The 19722-nt window shown below is 37.7% G+C and overlaps 1 protein-coding gene and 1 long non-coding RNA gene across 6 annotated transcripts in view; one reads left to right on the top strand and one right to left on the bottom strand.

Annotated features, from left to right (window-relative positions):
• NOL4 (nucleolar protein 4) overlaps positions 1-19722 on the bottom strand; it is a 190299-nt gene that overhangs the window by 43048 nt on the left and 127529 nt on the right. For 3 of the 5 annotated variants that reach the window (XM_048286256.1, XM_048286255.1, XM_048286259.1), the window contains 2 exons: positions 4732-4911; positions 3791-3982 (listed from right to left, as the gene is read on the bottom strand). The exons of 1 other annotated variant lie outside the window; for it this stretch is intronic. In XM_048286256.1, the coding sequence (XP_048142213.1) occupies positions 3791-3982; positions 4732-4911 (372 nt within the window). The remainder of the gene's footprint in view (positions 1-3790; positions 3983-4731; positions 4912-19722) is intronic. One more of the 5 variants, XM_048286257.1, reaches the window with a different exon arrangement.
• LOC125316875 lies at positions 2225-8976 on the top strand. The gene is made up of 4 exons (XR_007199882.1): positions 2225-2343; positions 3549-3832; positions 6079-6717; positions 8554-8976. It is a non-coding gene; the product is annotated as an uncharacterized LOC125316875 (long non-coding RNA).

The following is a 19722-nucleotide window of genomic DNA, read 5'->3' on the forward strand; positions in this document are numbered from 1 at the left end:
ATCTTGCTCTTGCATTGGGATGCTCGCAGAAAAGAATGGCACATCTGTGAGAAAGATACTGTAAGATGCAATTTCAAACTGAATGCAGTGAGAGTGATCATAGGAGATCATGAATATAGGAGGAAGCAGAGAGCAGTAAAAAAATGTAACTATTAAGTCAATTCAACCCCATTTGATTATTCCTAGCATCTAAAGTTCTTCTGGACTATAACTAAATAAATATCTCCAGCAGCTGTCAACTAAATCTTTCTAATTGATAGTTGTCTATTACAGAGGCTGGGACAAGTCTAAACAAAGGATTTAAAAAACATTAGTGAAACAGACCATGTGACTATTTTGGGGAGAAAATTCCTCTTGCATAGCCTATGGAGGTCACAAGACACCTAATGTGTATACAGGGATTCTTGTTGATATTGGTCCTTGAGAATGAGGAAGCAATTTTTTTCTTTTGTTTATGGGCTAATGAAGAGAAAAAGAAAAAATTTCTTTAAGAATATTGAGAACTTTTAAGTTCTCAAAGCAGTACAGCACAATGCAGATAGAAGCACAACATAGAAATCCCCTCCAAAAGCCAGTGATTTCAGTAGTTGACAGATTTCCCTCCCAACTAAAGATTCTGAGCAAGATCACAGAATTTAGTAAGAGAACGTTCTCAACAGTCCCTTAGCAAGAGACAAGGGGAGGAGAGAAACACTCATACAGTTAATGAGAAAAGCTGAGTACCCTACGGAGGTATATACTTGTGTCAGGATGAAAACTGCAAACTACAAGCTGCACAGTCAAATGGGCAGAGCATTTCCAATGTAGAAAGGGAATTTCTCAAAGGCATATTTGTCACAAGAAGCTATGCGAGCTGCCTCAGAGTCCACAGACAACTATCTGTCACAAGTGGAGGCAGAATAACTACAAGTAATCTCTTAAACATAATAATACTAAGAATCATATTAATTAACAATACGAACACTCATGAGACTGAGTCTTTTTTATTGCCTCAAAGCTAGAACTGGCCTGTTATGCAGCAAGAACTGTCGTTCGGATTACAGATGGCAAATAACTGACAGAATCAGGCTCCAGGCATTCTTTTTCATCTTTACCATGCAGTTTTACACTAATTTAACATTGTGTTTACATTTTCTCTTCACTTTACAGTATGGTGCTGTAGATAGCTGCACGATTCCACACACAGCCTGAACTGTTACATGCCATAAAAGAGAATATTCTCTTTTTCTCATGCAACTAGATGCTCAAAATGTAGCATTTTGAATCTGAACAAAATAAAAAACTTGTATTTAACGTGTGTATCGCAAAAGCCATCTCCTGTGGAGGTTATTATCTGACATCCTATTTAATATAACAATGGTACTGGTACTGCTGCTGAGCAGATCATTATTCTGGTTTATTTTGTATTTGAGGGTAGCCCCTTATTCAAAACAACACCATCTTGTCCCTTCATGATTGTTTTGAACAAATATTATTATCCAGACAAGGTGGTTCTTCTCCATTATCAAAATGGTAAGCACATTTAAAACAACTAAGTAGTCAATGCCTCTATCCATGGTAGCATTTTTAAAAAATGGCTGTAATAAAGAGATGATGATACAGTAACTTAGAAATCAGAAAATAATTTAAAAACCCAAAGGGATATTAAATTTCAGAATTATTCAAGACATACACATAAAATACTATTTATTCTCTTAGGAAGTTGATGGGAGCTCCTCCAGAGATTTGGATAGTCTTTGGCTCGTATTCCTACCTGCTAACAGGGACATAGGACAGATATCCCTTCAGGCCCAAGAGGGTTGCAGTCTTTGGCAAGAGTTCCAGTGCCTTGTCACTTCCATTCATGGGTGAGAAAGCCAGTGTTTTAGAGGGTGATTTTTTTGTTTAAAAAGAAGTAAAGCCCATCATAAACTGTCATGAAACATTATAAAATCAGGAAATCTTTCTGAACTACAAAGATTGCCCATTTGGATCATATTCCTGGTAATCTCTGCTCCTTTTCCCCTCCCAGGAATAAATTTGATCCTGCAACCTTTATTCATATGCAAGTAACATTTGCAAATGTGCACTGAAGTCAAGCCAACCCAGCTCTTATGGGTCAGACTGTAGCCCCTTGTTCATATTGCAAAACCGTTGCACGAGTCTTTCAGATGACAAGAAATGAGCCAGTTTATATAACTGCTCATCAGAGTGAATAATGACAGTAATAAGGCCGTGAATTGGAACAGTGCGGAGACTTGCTAGCATTGGCTAATTTTGTATTTTCAATTGAAAGGACAGCAAAATAAAATATTTGGTTTCATGGAAGCTGAACTTGATGTTGCTGAATTTTTGTCAGACAGAGTGAGTAGATGCAATTTAATGCTACTTAGTATATTGTAGGAAATATTTCTTTACTATTTGTCCTTTGTTTTGGAGGGCTAAACAAGCTGCCATGTATGCCACCAGTTAACCTTTGGCACTTCTGTCTGTACAGATGTCCTTTATTCTACCTGTCTTTCTTCATCTGAGCTTCCATTGTTCAGAAATAGTGTTATGCCAATGTTTCAAGTAATAAAACCATGCAGTTGATTAGAATACCAAACACACTCAAAAATTTACTTTCTGCCTTTTTTTTTTGTATTATCAAATAGTGGTCTTGCCCTACAAATAAGCCTGATATTTTGTTCTTAAAACTGTCAGCTACCATCTTAAACAACATATGGTACTCATAAATATTCTGCAAAAACTGCAGGAAAGAGAAAGACAGAGAGAAAGAGAAAAACAGTAAAATGCAATAATCTCCAATAATTTTTAATGTAATCAATGGGTTTGCAGATGATTCATTAAAAAAAAAAATGGTATGTTTAATCGCTAAATGATATCTATTTGTAACAATGAGGTGATTTTGTTGTCATCTAAAGGCCAGAGAGATAGCTAAAACATTAAACACAAGGTGTGTAGGTTTGTAGCTACCTAGTTACTTCTGACTTTTCTCCGTTTTGGAAATACAAACATTTTCTAGAGATAATAAGCTGCCAAATGGTGAGAAGACTTTATTTAGCAATTTTTGTGTTACTGAGTAATATTAAAATATCAATGTCTGAAAACACTGTCAGTTGCATACTATGACAATTCTCGTGAGCTTTGGTTCAATTATAACTACTAAATCATTAGGATGCTCAGATTCTAAGTTTGATGTGTTTTACAACCATTAAATATGTTTTGCACACCTATATATCAACTGAAAGATTTCAAAGGAGTAACTTTCACTGATAAGCAATAGGCTAAGGTGTACAAGAAAACACCCAAAGCCAAAGCCATTGCCGCTATGATGTTACTACACTGGGCATTTTCTTGAGTATAGCTTTTCTCTAGCGGGATCAATTTTACAGAGCTCACTGGAATCCAGTTAGCAGAGGCATTTTAGAGAAAAATCTGTCTTACTGCAAGACTTTTACAGGCAAAAATGTGTAAATGTAACTTAAAGTAAGAAATAAGTCACCATACAGTCCACAATATAGTTTCCCTCCTTATTTATGCCTTGCTTTCTTCTTTTTTCCCTATAGATCCATATTAGTTCATTTTGTGACCTCTAGTGTCCCACAGCATTTTTAAATCAAGGGGAATAAATTCAGGAAGAATGAAGGAGGGAAAAAGAAATCTCTGACCTGGTATTACCAAAAAGAAAAAAAAAAAGAAAAAAAAAAAAAAGAAAAAAAAAGACGCTAAGATGAAAACAAAATAGTGCCATGGATTTACATATGGGGTTTTGATGGAAACTAGGGCTGGGTTTTAAGTCAAAACTCACCATCTCAAAACCACTTCTTTTCATCCGCCTGCAGGACTTGAGGTAAGTACGTATGCGTTTTCTGGCACGCTCTTGATACTCAGGGAATTGTCGCCTGCATGAGTCAATGATAGCCTGGATCTTTTCTTTGGGCTGCTTAGAGATTGGGACCATTCGGTCCAAGTTTTCATCTACAAACAGCCTGACAAACATCTGTTGGCAAGAGGGAGACAGAGGAGATGGGTTTGGAGGGCAGCTCTCTTCTCTTCCTAGCTTCCTGGCTTGTTTACTGATAGGAAGACATTTTTTTTCTATCCACTGAAGAGCTTTGTAACGGGAAGCCAGAAATATTAAGCAAACAGTTCTTTAAAGGGTTATTTGGGGTGGGGGTGGGGGAGGGACTGATCAAAAAAAAAAAATAGACAAGAAAAGAATAGTCTATAGGATACAGAACTTGTGAGATAAACCAGAACAGATTGTGAAAATAGGCACTACTTAAGTTTCATTATTAACAATAAGCTGTGATTGCTAATCATTTTATTGAACTGACTCACATTTTTTCTTTGTTTGAACAATTGCTTGTGTTTTCATGCATAATTATATACATTGGGAAAGCAATAGAGAACAGCTGACCACCAGAATGGTCTCCTGACAAAACTAGCTACAGCCTCTTTCCATTCAGTGGGTGAACATGCACATCCACACAGCCACACACATGGTCACACATGCACACACACAGAGCAAAGCTTTGTTTTCCTCACTGGTAAAGATGGCACTCTGCCTCAAAATTCTAAATAAAACACAGTAAATCTGTTGTCTGTTGGCAAGAGTTTAATGTGCGTTAAAATAATAATTGAAATAAATCCTGCAAATTAATGTGCCTTTAATATTGTCAAACTTACCCAAAACAACAATGCAAAAGGAACAGAAGAAGTAAACAAGGTGAGTGCAAGAGGGCTTACGTTAAAAGCTTTCAGTCGCTCAGCTTCTACCCCATCTGATTCATTAACCTTCTCAGGATCTTCTTGCTCATCATGGTCATCCTCATCCTCATCTCCTCGATTCAGAGACAGATCTTCAGCACCTCTGCCTACACTCTCATTCTTGCCAGAGTCATAACTTGAATAGCTATGTGCAGGGGACTGAAAATAGAGAAAAGGAATATGCTTGTAAAAATTCTCAGCAAAAATAAGGTCTTACTTATCAAAAAGGCTTGGTAAATATTTCAAGAATTCCATGAATCCTTTTTATACTTGTTCAACATAAAGTGCTCCTAATCCTTCCAAGGACAAACAATGCACAATTATAGTAATTTCAGTGCTTTAAAAAAAATGTGACCAACTGCAAATTCAGTAAATCTATTAACAAATTAATTACCTATGATAATTACAGTTAACATGAAAACTTTGCCGTACAGCCTTGTTTAAGTACTACATACCGAAGTTTCTTACAAATACTAACTTCTTTGTATTAGTCAAGATGTAAATAAGGGATAGCTGATTTGAACAAAACTCAGAAGGAGTAAAATTTAAACATTTCAATGCAAAGAGGATTCAAGTACGAAACACTGGTATTCATCCAATGAATAATAAATATTATCAAGAGATGCAAGAATTTATTCAAAATAAGGAGATGATCATGTTCCAGTTTCACTTGCAAAACCCCAGAATGTATTAGAGATGTGTAGGTTTACATTTTGAATGCTCTCTGAGAATTCTGTAGTAAAACCATTTTCTCTTTGAAAATCAGCATGCAGAACTTTCCCCTGAGCAGAAATTCATTTTGTTGGATAAAACAGATGGCCATCTCAATAAAGTGTATCCACTTGAAGGACCAGAAAGTATCAAATTACCAGAAGTTCATAGAATGCATTTTCACTTGCAATATCAAGCCCTCAGTCACCTGTTTCCACTGCATACACTTCAAACTGCAAACTGTGCAAAAGGCATCAGTAACAAAAAGTCTTCCACAACTTAAAGATCAAAGCTTTTCCCCAGCCACACAAAAGTATCAGAGAGTATCTCCATCAGAGACATCAGATTCACATTTAGGTAATTCAGATAAAAATCTCACTTCTATATTTTAAAGCTGTAATATTTCACTATGTTTCTCTCTTGCTTCAAAGCATTCTGAAGTCTGAATCAGGTGCTACATGACAAACTTCACATACACACTTTTTTTAGATGCCTCCTGCCTTAGTGTCACCAGAAGTCAGGAGTATAATTCGTCAACCAAAAATACATTTCAAATACTTAAAATTTCATGCCTTGAACTACATTCTGAGATTCCTAAAACTTTCTTTATTTCAGGGTATTTTGCTAGCCACAGAATGAATCTGGACAGAGAGGTAGGAGTGAAAAACCAACAAAACCATCCATCTGTAAGGCATATTTTTTGCTTTATATTCTTACTTCAGCTTCTTTTTTTCCCTTTCCCTATTTTCATTTCCATCTTACATTGGTTCTCTGTACACCGTGAGTTTCAGAGTCACTTGCCTTGCCTTAACAGCACTCATATTCCAAGCCTTCCTTTTTTTTATGTATCCTCCCTAGACTATATTCTCGCATTACCAATCCCCTGGAGTTCCATGTTTTATTCCCTAATCCTCCTAATGTCAGAACTTGCGGTGTTTCTCATCCCTTTCCCTGAGTCTCTTCACTCTCTAGACCACTTTCCATTCCCTAGACCCTTATAGCAGATGTAGGAAGAATGAGAAAACATCAGAAGAAAACAGAAGAGCTGGCTAGTGGATAAAAACAGCTTCAACAAGTAGCAAGCTCAGCACCACCTCATATGGGGCAAGAAATTAGAAAGGGTTCAAGATGGCAGATGTGAGATGGCATGGGAAGACAAGGCTTGCAAGAGCAGCAAAAACAAAACTCCAGTTCTTGATACAATGATACTCTGTCCTGTGAAGATGATGAGTATCTACATTGCTGTGCAGTCAGGTGAGTGCAGGTTCCATCCTAAACGAGGCGATGGCTGTATCTTATCAGAGTGTCTAGCATATGTAAGCAATAGTGTTTAACCTGGCCAATGGCTACCAGAAGGCCAACAGCTGCAGCCCAGTAGCCTGTTATAAAGGAATGAGTGATTTCCTGTAACCCTGAAGAGATTCTCAGAAGACATTCTTTAAAAAAGAAAGTTACAATTAATTAATTGCTACTGTTGTACAGTGCAATGCAGTAGAAGATCTGACCTGTGCTGCAAGACTTGTTCTTCTGTACGTCTTTGTTTCACCTGTCACTACAGCTATACAGCCCGCAGAAGGCTTTGAGATAATCAAAAAGCCATTTCATGTGCTAGGCATAAAGCATAGAAGCTGCTGCCCTAAAGAAACCTACTGACTGAAATCCTTGTTGTGCAGACACTTGATCTCGCATGAGTCATTTCATCAGACTAAATCCAATTAGACTACTCATGTGCACAAAGTTAAACAGATGCAAAACTGATTTCAGTATGTACATATGTTTCGGCTGAATGCCAAGATCATAAATTATGCACCAGGGTTGAGATTTCCTTTTATGAAGGAAATAAATTCAGGCCAAAATGCCTTAAGTATGTCTCTCAAAAATGCAACAGTCGGGGTGGTTTTTGGTCTTGTTTTGTTTGTTTTTTAAAGAAAGCATTACATAGAGAGTCCAACATCTTCTCTAAAGTTTTTATTTAAACAACAACTTTAGCATCTTAAATGAACTGTGGGGATTAACAGTCTGAGAAAGTTGCATGGCAGGAATCCATATTTATTCACTGTGAATTTGAAGACTGCGTACAGTACCAGGAAAAAGTGGTGTTTTTCTCCTAGCTGTTTCATTGGCAAACTGAGGGAGAAAAAAGCTCAGTTTGAGTTTGCAAAAGCTCAGTTAAGAACAAAATTTCTACCTTTCTGTATTTCTACACAGATTAACATTGATTCAGAGATGGAAGAGACATCTCTCTCACTTGTGTTGACTCTGCAGTTGTGCAGAAGCCAATAAGGATTTTCTTTTGCTACTCTATTAAGCACCTGCAGTGCTAAACAAGGGGTGGGACAGCAGGGGACAACTCGTCCTTTGTACGTGCTTCCAAAGATCTTGCACTGTCCTTTCAAAAGGCTGCTCCCACCTTTGACAGACAGTAACATGCTAATGCATATTCCTGAACAGCCCTTGACATACACCTTTTATGGTTCTGCAGTGAACTAGACTGAAGAAGTGATCCTGGTTAAAATGTTTTGGTTTTGCTTGTTTGTTTGTAAATTTGGTTTTTTATAATATTGCTAGTCCACTTATGACCAGAATCCGTTCTTGGGTCCAGTTCACCATCTGAAAGTACAAACCTTTGTGCTGACAGGAAAGTACGAGCATGAAGGGGAGCATACACATCTTTGTTGACAGCAATGAAAGATTAAGTCTTGGTGGAGTGGAAGCATTAGTAGATATAAGATGTTTCACAGGTGAATTTTTGTGCTTAACAAATCAGAGCTGGAGAAGAAAGTGACAGCAAAGAGAAATTATTCAATGAGAACAAATGAGGCCAAGGTTAAGCACAGAATTATTGCCTTCTCCAAACACTTAGATGATTATGAAGTTGTCTTAAAAATACTTATGATGTTGACAGTTATATTCTGACCACTTTGTCCTTGCCCCTTTTTGAAGGTTCTCAGTTCATTACTTTAATCTCTTTCTTGCAACAATAAGTACTAGGCACTTCTGCTTTATTAAAATGAAAGCAAAGGTTCATGCCCAACAAGCTACTTTTAGGAGTTTGACATGAAATATCAACCTCTTTCTAAAACATTACAGGTCAGCAACAACACTCACCCGGCGTAAGGCGTCAAATTACGCAACAGAAGACCTGGGAGGACATCACAGTGTCATCTACTTTGTCTTGCTGCCACAGAAGAAGGTCAGATGGTCAATCCTGACCATTGTTTGGTTGTTTTCTTAAGACTTCCAGTGACAGAGATGCCATGCATCCCCCAGACAACCTGCACCAGTGTCTCACTGTCTTCACCACTATTAAAACATTCTTAAGACCAACCTCTGACTTTCAAAAATGTACTAAGCCTATTTCTTTTTCATGTATCTACCATGGATTGCAATGGAGGAAAGGTGTGGCATTGGGAGAAGAGCGCATTCCCTTCCCGCTTTCCAACAGCTGACGATTGTTGTGATGTCCCCTTGCCTCAATCTTCTCTCCCCAATAAATTAATTTATGCTGTGAAACTCATGTTTTCCTGATTTCTAATCATTCTTACTGGTCTGCTCTGGATGTTTTCCATCTGGTTTGAAACCTTCTCAAAGAACTCCCAAAATTCAAAAATGTATTCCATTTATGTCTTTTCTGTGAAAAATATATTTCTTTATTGCTTGATTAATTTCTAGCATGCTTACAGCAGAAAAACTTTATCCCTTTAATTGCAGAAGAATACCCCAAAGATGCAAAAGACAGCAGTGCAGAAACCCCACAGTTGCCAACAGAAATTGTGCTGTTATTTTTTGAGAACTAAAGCAGAAGTAATCCATAACATTTAAAAATATAGTCTACCATAGTGCTCCAGTGCCTGCTGGGCTTCGAGACTGGTGTATGGCCCTCAGACAGAGTTTGGAGGATGACACCACACGAACTCATTGCAGGAATGTCCCAGCAGAGACTCTTGGCTACCCCAGTGAGTACACAGAGATGGCACTTAATTACCCAACCAAAACTTATTCAGTGACAGAAAGCTAATTACTGAGGGTGACTATTTCTAATGACCAAAAAATGGAAAAATCATGTCTTCGTGACTTTTCAAAAATGCCAACATGGAAAAAAAGACCCCACATTTTCAGGGAAACATGCCTCTGAAGGAAGTGTAGCAATTCTTTTTCTTTTAACGAAGCTTCATTTTTCACATTCACATTACATTTTACATTTACATTTAGTTAGAGAGCTTCACATCTTATTGAATAATGCGTAATTCTTTCAGTTGTTACATTAGACACTCATAAACCACAGAACTCCTGTGAGCAAGAGAGATTTGCACATTTGAGGAGTTGGCAAGACAGCAGCACAGGTTTCCATGGAAAGGAAAGGGGTTAGGAGGCGGGCAGAGATGAAAGCACTCTACTGGCTATACATGAGTCCCTTCTAGAAGTCGGCCTCCACATCTGTAAATGTTACTAAATATTTTAATGAATCAATAAAACCATATTCTAAAGCTGACAGAATTCTGCTTGCCCCCGGTTGTACATCCAGCCCTTTCTTCTTTTTCTTAGGTTTCAGTATTCCCCTCTCTGCCACTGAATACACAAAAGTCTACAATTTCACCAATTACTCTTTCAAATTATGTGTGCTTTTCTGCATGTTTTCCCATGTGCTATAGTGTATACATATTTTTATAGCAACTATTCCTATGACACAGAAAGGGATTAGAATATTCTGATGGCAACGGGTTTGATTGCTTTGAAGATCCTTTTTTTCCACAATTGCCGATTAAATTAGAATTTTATTTTAATTTTTTTTAACATTTAAATTTTTAACTGACTCTACATATGAAAAAGTTTTTGAAAAAAAACTTAAAAGTAGTTTTTGGTAAATTGATATGAGTGAGAAGCATGTATTTTATTTGACATATAAACAAAATTAAAAGGTTAGACCTGAAAGGTTAAGGGAAAATTCATGTCCTATATCTTTCCCTTAAAAATATATTTGAAATTAATATTGCATTGTTAGAGTTCCACTTCATTCCTGTGCAAACTGTGAGTTCTCCATACAGCAGGGAACTTGCCTACAGAACGTAGAGGTGTTTGGGTGTTTGGGTTTGGTTTTTTTTATTATTATTAAATATATACTATATGTAATATAAATAACATATTAGAAAACATAAAATACTTTTGGTAGATACACACCCTTTTGTTATTTATGGAAAGACTTGAAACCATTAATAAAAACATTCCTAAATTTTCTCCTCAATTCAAACAGAAAGCAGGAGGCATAACTGGAACACTTAGGTTCAGCTATTATCCTAAGGAGTTCTCTACCAGGTTTTACAGATAAAAGCCCAACTTTCTATTATTTTGCATTAATAAGCCATTTTTTTCGTCACATGTGGGGAACTTTACTGTCCCTCTCTTCTCATTACAGAGAAGACTGTGAATTCTCAAATACAATTCCAGCATCTCACCCTTTATTTCAAGATCCAATTAACCTCATTTTTATAAACTCATCAAATATTTGTCCATCTTACCCATATCTTTGCATCTGACTACGACCAGTTTGCTACTCTTCTTACACCATAATTGGCCTTTCCAGCTTCTTCATAAAATTTCACCCATGGTAATGGGAAGGCATCACTGTGTGCAATTCTGCTATTTGGAGCATGAGGACAACAGCATCTTTACAGGAAGAATGGAGAGCTGAAAGTTCGACTCTATAAAAGTGTTATCTAACATGCTAAGTGTTAAGTTGTAAAAGGCTTTTTTGCACAAAACTTGTTTTACACTAAATTATTAAAAGATCTTTTTGGTTTGCTCAGTGTTAACAATGTGACTTCCAGAAACAAACTGTTCAGTTATTTACAACAGGAACTAAGAAATAAAAAGATTTTGCTCCTGAATTATCTTTGACATGGTCTTCTCTTCAGAGCCGGTTTTTACAGTAGTCCCTGAGAGAACAGTGACTGTTTCTAAGACTATCTGCTCGTTCTTTCTCAGTAGTTTTCCAATCTATGGCATATTATGCTTGCTTATAATATTCCTTTCAACAGAAGCATATTTATTAGCAATAAGGAAACTATAAATTACCCAGACACTTTCACTCACTGGGTAAATAGAAGTTTGGATAATTGAAAGGTAAGAAATAATTGAAACACATTTCTTCCTGTGATATTTTCTCTTTTTAGCTAAAATGCAGTCTGCCCTAGGTCTGTCCCCACTGGTATTGACCAACATCAAAATACATCATTTTACCCTAATAGAAATAACCTCCAAAATTAAGTAGAGAGTAAGAACAGAGAGACAACTGAAAAGTCTCAGTCAAGTAGAAGAATAAAGTATATTTATAGGCTATAGTTTAAAGAGCTTCTTTTTAACTTTTCTATAACCAATCTCTTATTACCTGATTGGGCATTTTCAGAAAAGCTCCTGCTCCTTCCCCAGCCATTCTAGAGGATGGGAATTCTTGTGGGAATAAGAATAAGTATCTCCAAATCACCCTCGTACACCAGTGTTGAGAGTTCCAGAGCAGAGATAATTTAACAGAGCAGGAGACTTGCCTACTTCTTAGCTACTAAATAGCTTTTATTTTACAAAGTTGTTTTATTAATGAACTTCAAGAACTCCTGTCACTGATGTAGGAAGACAGACTTTTTCAACCCAATACTAAAAGAACTTAGTTATATAACCACCAATAACTAGTCATATTGCAAAATGTGGCTGCTGTGTCTTTGGAAAAAATACAATGTCCTTTGTGGGAGTTGAAAAGTCAAACCGAAATGGTGACAGACTCAAATAAAAGAGTAAATTATTTTTGGCAGCGTACACTGCTATTTTGAAGCTCTAAAAGGATCTGACTGAGTTTCTGAGAATTTGAGAAACACAGGTTGCCACACAGGAAAGCTCCACCACAAATTTCTGGATTTCTGCAAACTGTGTGCCAACAGAGTATTTAAACATTTTCTATAGTACACTCAAAATCAAAGCAGAAGATCTGAATTAATTTATACTCTTTTAAGATCTTACATTGCTAAAAAGAAAAAAAAAAACCAAAAAAACCAACCTTACCTTATTATCAAAGTTAGAAAACTTCATCAGTGATTTTCTAAGGACAATAATAGCATACTTTTCAGGTAGTATCATAGCTCAGCAAAGCCAAGAGCCTGAGGGAGCCCCGTATAGTTCTTGTGCTTTTGGCAAAATCCATCAACATAAAACTTCTATTGCAAAACTATAATTTCCAATTTTTGGTGAAATTTTGACCTTTTGCCAAAAACCTTTACAGTTTCCATCCAGATTCCACAGCTTTCCCTTTGTCAGGGTTTGGGGGTTTTTATTTTCCTTTTAAATGAAATAGTGACAGTTTATATGAGGAGTAGTGAACATTTTTCTTATGGAATATACTTCAGTGACTACTAAGGTTCACATTACAGACAGACAATGAGCATTTTTGAGCAGTAGTTCTTTGGTCAATTGTCAGACAATTGGCTGGCAAGAGCTACAAAATATTTTGCAAAAACACTGGACTAATAATTTCTTCTCATTCTATTTAAATTGAGAATGAAGCCTCTAATGCAGGCAACACATTCAGGAAGCAACTAAAATGGAGAACATTTATAAGACCTGAATATCACAATGACAATTACAATGTTAAGTCCCAAGACTCTCACTCCCCGCTTTGCAGCCTGTCCTCATCGAACTGACAGAGGTTTAAGATATAACTAAACATGTTGATGCCTTGAAGTGGCTACATGAAAACAGAGGCCAGACAAGAATGAGAGAATAAAAGCAAGTATTTATTTGAAGGGCCTTCAAGGGTACACCTTGGGAGTCAAAAGCCTCCGAGGGGCTCCACCCAAGATGGACCCTGGGTCACGGGTTCTTCACAGTTTTGTAAGTTTGGTCCACTTGCATAATCAGGGTTAATTCTTCAATTATAATTTCAGTTAATGATGTAATTACCCCAAGTTTGCTCCTCCTCTCAAGGCTTTAGTTTACATCTTTTGGGGCCTGGGACAATCAAGGTGTCCTTGAAGTGCAAACCTAGAGAGGGTTTGTTATGTCTAACCAGCATGAGAGAACAGCAGCTAACAGACCAAACAAAACTTCGGTTACACACTAGGCAGTACAGGATTTGAAAAACCTAAGGCATCAACGTCAACAGGGATAAAACAGTAAAGTTTCTTAAGAACTCTCCAGCAAGGAAACAGCAGAATCGCTGACAAAACCCAGCCTATCCATTAAAGATCCCACTTACTGACCAACAGTGCTACCCCTATTGCTTGAAAATATCACAAACTGCTGCCAGCTTTCAGAACAGAAGTAGTTGCTGAATACTGCAACAGCAGTCATGGCCTCTGAAGTCTGACTTAGGTAAGAAGCCAATGTCAGCAAAAGCAGGAGCTGAAATACAGGAGTGATGGAATTTCTTGAGCAGTAGTTTAAATGTGCTAAGCTTACTGTTTTACTTCTGATTTTAATTTCTTATGGGTATCTGTACACAGGGAAATAATGCCATCATAAATACAGAAGAGCAGGACTTCTTGTCGACATGGTATCACTGGATGCTCTATTTTAATCTTGAGCATATTGCTGCTGGAATAACTAAGAAGAATCCCCTTCCTCACTTTAGCAGTGAGGAATACAAACCAGGGAATACAGAGCACATGTAATCCACTGGTTTAGTCATAGGCCACTTGTCAAACATCTACAATTAACTACAAAACTGCCATAATCTTTTTTTCCTTCTGTTCTATTCTTTATGTTCATGCCCTTTGGTTCAGTTTAAGACATTTTTTTCCATGCTGCTTTCTCCTAAATCTTTTCATTCTTTATCTTTGAACTCATTATGCCTTTAGTTCTTTTTGCTTCAATCTCTTCTTGATTTGTTCTCTTGTATCTCATACTATTCCCTTCATTTCTTCCTCCCTAAATTTCTCTCTGCTTCCTCTTGTCATAAATTTAAGCTATGACATTAAAAGGGTTCAATAACCTGTTTTCTTCTTCAATCCCAAAAGGACATAGACCTGTTGGAGTGAGTCCAGAAGAGGGACACCAAGCTGATTAGAGGGATGGAGCACCTCTCATATGGGAAATGACTGAGAGAACTGGGTTTGTTCAGACTGGAAAAGAGAAGGCTTTGGGGTGACCTAATTGCAGCCTTCCAGTATCTGAAGGGAGCCTACAAGAAAGATTGAGAGAGACTGTTTACAATAGCATAGTAGTGACAGGACTAGGGGGAATGGCTTCAATCTGAAAGAAAGTAGGTTTAAATTAGGTATTATAAAAAAATTCTGTGAGGGTGGTGAGGCACTGGAAAATGTTGCCCAGAAGAGTTGTGGATGCCCCATCCCTGGAATTGTTCAAGGCCAGGAACAATGGTGTTCTGAGCAACCTGGTCTAATGAAAGTTGCCTGTGTCCACAACAGGGGGGTTGAAACTAGATGACCTTCAAGGTTTCTTCCAACCCAAATCATTCCATGATTCTATGAAATAGAAGGCTATCTCCTTAAGTCCCAAAGCAAGAATCAACACTTGGAAACTATGAGTTTATTCATAAACAACACCCCTTGAATCTATGACTGCAGGTGAAGTCCTGCTAACAGAACTACAACCACAGAGAATGTAGACTTTGTACCTGCCCCTTTAATTTACTGCCTTTTCTTCCTCACACTCTTTGCCATGACAGTATTCTACTCCTTTAAAGCAACAAAATGGTCCCAGAGAGCAAATACATTTGCAAATGAAAGAGTTTGAGTTATATCAGGAATCCAGGAGAAAAAACTGATTTTTGGTTTTTGACACTCACCTTGCTCCCCTGTCCATCTGTATTCTAGAAAAGCTAGAGACGGAAAATACACAAGAGGCTTCAAAAGCTGCAAAGTTACAAAAGAAACTTCCAGAGACCAACAGCAGAGGCAGATGCAGAAATAATAATACAACATCACTGCAGGGTTTATGTGCCCTAAGAACAGCAGACAAGGAGAGGAGCACTTGTTTTCACTAGGTAAAAACAAAGGAAGCAATGAAGACAAAGGCTGCCTCTGTCCTGTCCTTGTCAAGACTCTGGCAAGAGAGTGCTATTTGATGTCCAGGAATTCAGCAGCTCCCTATAATGTCTGCCTAAGGCCACACAGCAGCTGGACTTATTAAACACATAGATATATGCTGAGCTGTGCACCTGTATTTTCTGCTATAGGAAGGACATGCAGTATCTTGTATCCTAACTCATGTGAGAAGTAAGAACACAGTGCACACAACAAAAGTTGGAAATAAGGAGGAACTAAAAGTGATGATTGGGATGAGAGAGGAAAATGGTTTAACAATGGACCTTTCTCAGTGTGCTCTTTCTGAATTAATCATAAGCTCTTCCCAGTGCTGATTTCTTCTTCCTAGTTCATTCCTACACAATGGCATTTGAGAACTTCTCACACCTTTCTCCTTTCCAGTCTGAGCATGACATAAGTGCAGATAATTGGGAAGGAGATTAAAATCAGTTGATGGAAGCAGTGGAGGAGGGAACTCCAACTCATCTGTCTCCATCATTTAAGAGAAATTTAGGCCCTCCCTCCTACAGTTTTTATTGCTCAGTCATGACAGTCCTATGCCAGAATAGGTGAGAGGAGACAGTCCTGCCACTCCTTCTCTTCTGACCAGTCATTTACATCTTCAGAAGCACCATCTAAAGGAAAAAAACCAAAACAACAGGTAACAGTAACATATTGAGAGAGAGACTCATGAAAGAAGCAAAGCCAATTGATTAATGACAGGAATTTAACCCAAAATAATCTGTACAGTACTGAACAACCACTTACAACTGGTACTGATCATGGTAATAAGATGACATATTAGGGACTGATTTTTCTAGGAGAAAGCTAGGAACACAACAGGGCCACAACACAATTTTTTTTGCATATGAGGATGCAAGAGAGGAGCATATTGCCTAGAGAGAAGTATAGGGTACAATTTGGGAATGCTTGTTCTTACTTTTCGTTTTGGCCTTTTACCTCTATACACTTATAGCAGCAATCTTTGGCAAGCTTTAAAAAATTCTCCTGAGATAAATCAGCTGGATTGTCTCAGTAAGCAGCCCTGGGAGACAGAGGTTAATGGCCTTAATTGTTGCTTAAGAACCAGGTGGGAAGATTTAGAACTTGAGACCAATCAGGAGGAGACAGATGAAGACAGGGCTCCTGAACCAGGGGGGAGGCCTGTTCCCAGTCCATAATAGTCTGAGTAACAGAGGAGCAGCTGAGATGTGTGTATCTGAAGCTGATGGAATAGATTACTGATTAGTTCTCTACTTATCTACCGCAAATAAATCTTAAAGAAATGCATCTCGTAAATCAAGTAAGTCTTGTAAGAAATGCGTCTAATTTGACCCTCCTTGTTTAGGGAAGGATAAACAAAACATTTATCATAAAACTAAGCCAGAGGCATTGCTTGAGGTTATCACATTACAGCAATCATAAGAATGTTGCAGGAGAATTCCTCATAAAGGCAGTTTCTACCTATTCATTTTCCAGTTAATGTATCCTTAGGACTGATACAAAAAGAGCAGGAAGAAACAGAAACAACAAAAGGATATTTCAGTTCTAAAGCTATGCTGACTGTGCTTCTATTAAAGACGTGGTCTGACATTTTGGGGGTGGGAGATGGAGGACAATATTATGAAAAGCATTAAACCTGATTCCCAAAGGAAAAGACAACTGCTGCTCAAACTACTCAGGCAGCCAGTTCTAGAGCAAATGCTCTTCCCCAGAAGAGTCAGACAGATCAAAGTAGCCCCCTAAATCCCTACCAATATCATTAAGTATCCCTATTGGGTGAGAGCTTTCATGGTACCATCCTGAAGAAACCAGAAACTCTCATTGTAATCCATAACTTTACCTGCCCAAGATGGTACAGCACTTTTCAACTTCTACAAACATTAATATATATTTGATACAAAAGTGAGCTGGTTTGGTTGGTCTGGTCATAAATGAGCCCTGAGATTTTTATATGCTGCCTGTTAAACTCTCAGACTTGTGAGAAGAGAATCAGCCAGTTTCCTCCAGGATAACATGGCAGAACAGCTCCCAGAACAGCTGCTGTTTAGAAAGGAAATTGCACTTACGAACTTGATTCCATGCCCCTGTACTCTGATTTCTTGTAGCTGAAAAATCTTTGTTTACCGCAAAATGGTTCTGCCACTGGGTACTTGGAGCTCAGTTAGAGGGAACCATACAGCCATCAAGCAGCACTTAAGTTTCCAAGATGCTCTAATAGACTTGGTCTGTAAAGGCTCAAACTCATTTACAACAAACAATATTTACCTTCTGTTAGGAAAGATATTTTGAGTTTTGAATATTGGGACCACTTAGTTACATGCATTCACTTTAGCTAACCACATCACCACCCTGCAATGTAGAGCTCTCCTACCAGAGTATAGAGCAGACTATAAAATCCTGTTTGGCAAAACTCCACTTCCGCCAAAAACCACATTCAATCACCTTCTCGTAGAGGAAGAATTCTGTGGGGAAAACCAGCCAGAATTATGCCAGAAAAATTAAATAAATCAGAGCAGACAGTGCATTTTCTCATATTGATATCATAACTCAATACCTGACTATGGAGAACTGAACAGCTATAAAAACTGCTTTGTATCATGCTCCAACCCAAATTATTTAATCTTCCACATCCTGCCACCATATTCAGGGAAAAGGGATTTGATCTTATGTTAAGTCAGTTTATCACATGAAGAGAACTAGCTGAAAACTTTAAATTCAGATCTGAGCTGGCCTAAAGTTTTTTAAGTTGTTGTCCTTTCTATTTGCTTTCATATTTTATGTGACTACTACCATATCCTTAGCTTCCATAGATGAAATTTAAAGAACAAAGAGGAAACCAAAATAGAATACATTTTTTAAAATTAAAAGAACTCATCTATACATCTATTTTGAGAAAGTGGCCCCCTCTCTTGTGGTGTAGCTGCCTACACTTTGTGCTCACCCAGCCTCTTCTTTCACAGAGCCCTACCTGAGATCAAGGCATGCCATGCTGTGATCTACAGGCTGAGATCCTTCTGGAGCACAAATATAGAACATAACTCTCATCTGTTGCATTTTATTCAACAAGAGGCACAGAATTTGAGGGACAGAAGGGTTTTCTGTGAACAGCCCCCATCACTGTCCCTGGAACTGGCATTGGTTCTGCTCTGTTGTATGGCCAGGCCATGGATCAGAAAACCTGAGCAGATTTTATTAATTCCTAAGCAGGGAATAATTTTAAAAACTGAAAGGCAAGGATAACTTTAGTAAAAGTTCCCCCTTCCTAGTGTGTACCTCTAGTAGGGCTCTATTTGGAAACAAGGATGTGTTCATGTGTAGCATAGGATGCTAATAGCTTTGTTTTCCATTATTAAAAAGTAACACCACACAAGCAGTGCGAGCACTCAGAAACTGTTTTTTTCTGGCAAATATGACCTCTTTGGCTTTGTCAAGCAATTTTGCAACTCCAATTCTAGTGTTTTTAAATGAATGTGATGATATGGGTTCAAGCTACTGAATTTTTCTGTGTAATATATGCCTGCAACAGTGCTCTAAGAAACAAACAAAATACAGAGACATGACTCATGCTGGCAGTCACAGCTTACCTCTGTGAATCCTGTAAAGGAGCAGCTTAAATATCTGCTCACTGATTCCTACACAGAGATATCCAGTATATTATATTTAAACCAGTTTATCTTCAAAAACTAGAACTGAAGAAACCAGACATCCTAAAGATGTATGTCCTAGATCCCCAAGTCTCACCTGCCTGCCTTCTCCATTTCACTCCACATCTCTCTCACATCTTAGAGGGCAGGAGTTTGTGGCTTGTTGAGGGTTGGGAGATCATTCTTTGCACAAGCAGTATCTGCTTCTCAATAGTCTAAGTCCCTTATGAAAGCAGTAACCGGAGTCTTTCTACTTGAGCCAAATGCAAATTTTCACTGCTCATAGCAACTCACCATTGTCAAGATTACTACCTTGTAAAATTAGTTTCAAAGGTTATTCAGGGACAGAAAAACTGACAGAGCATAAAACACCTCATTTGGAAAAAAAACAAGACAACATATAGCAACAAACACATTTTCATGTTGATAGAATAAACTGCACCATATGGGTAGCAAAACAGTACTTTTTCTGTATAAAACTTCCCTGGCAGCCAAGATTTTAAAAAACATTTTTTACCTGGGACATAAGTAAAACAGGAACAGTCTGGCATAAAATGTCTAAATAACACTTTACATCTAAATGT

The sequence above is a fragment of the Corvus hawaiiensis genome, chromosome 26 (genome assembly GCF_020740725.1).
Source record: "Corvus hawaiiensis isolate bCorHaw1 chromosome 26, bCorHaw1.pri.cur, whole genome shotgun sequence".
Taxonomy (NCBI): Eukaryota; Metazoa; Chordata; class Aves; order Passeriformes; family Corvidae; genus Corvus; species Corvus hawaiiensis.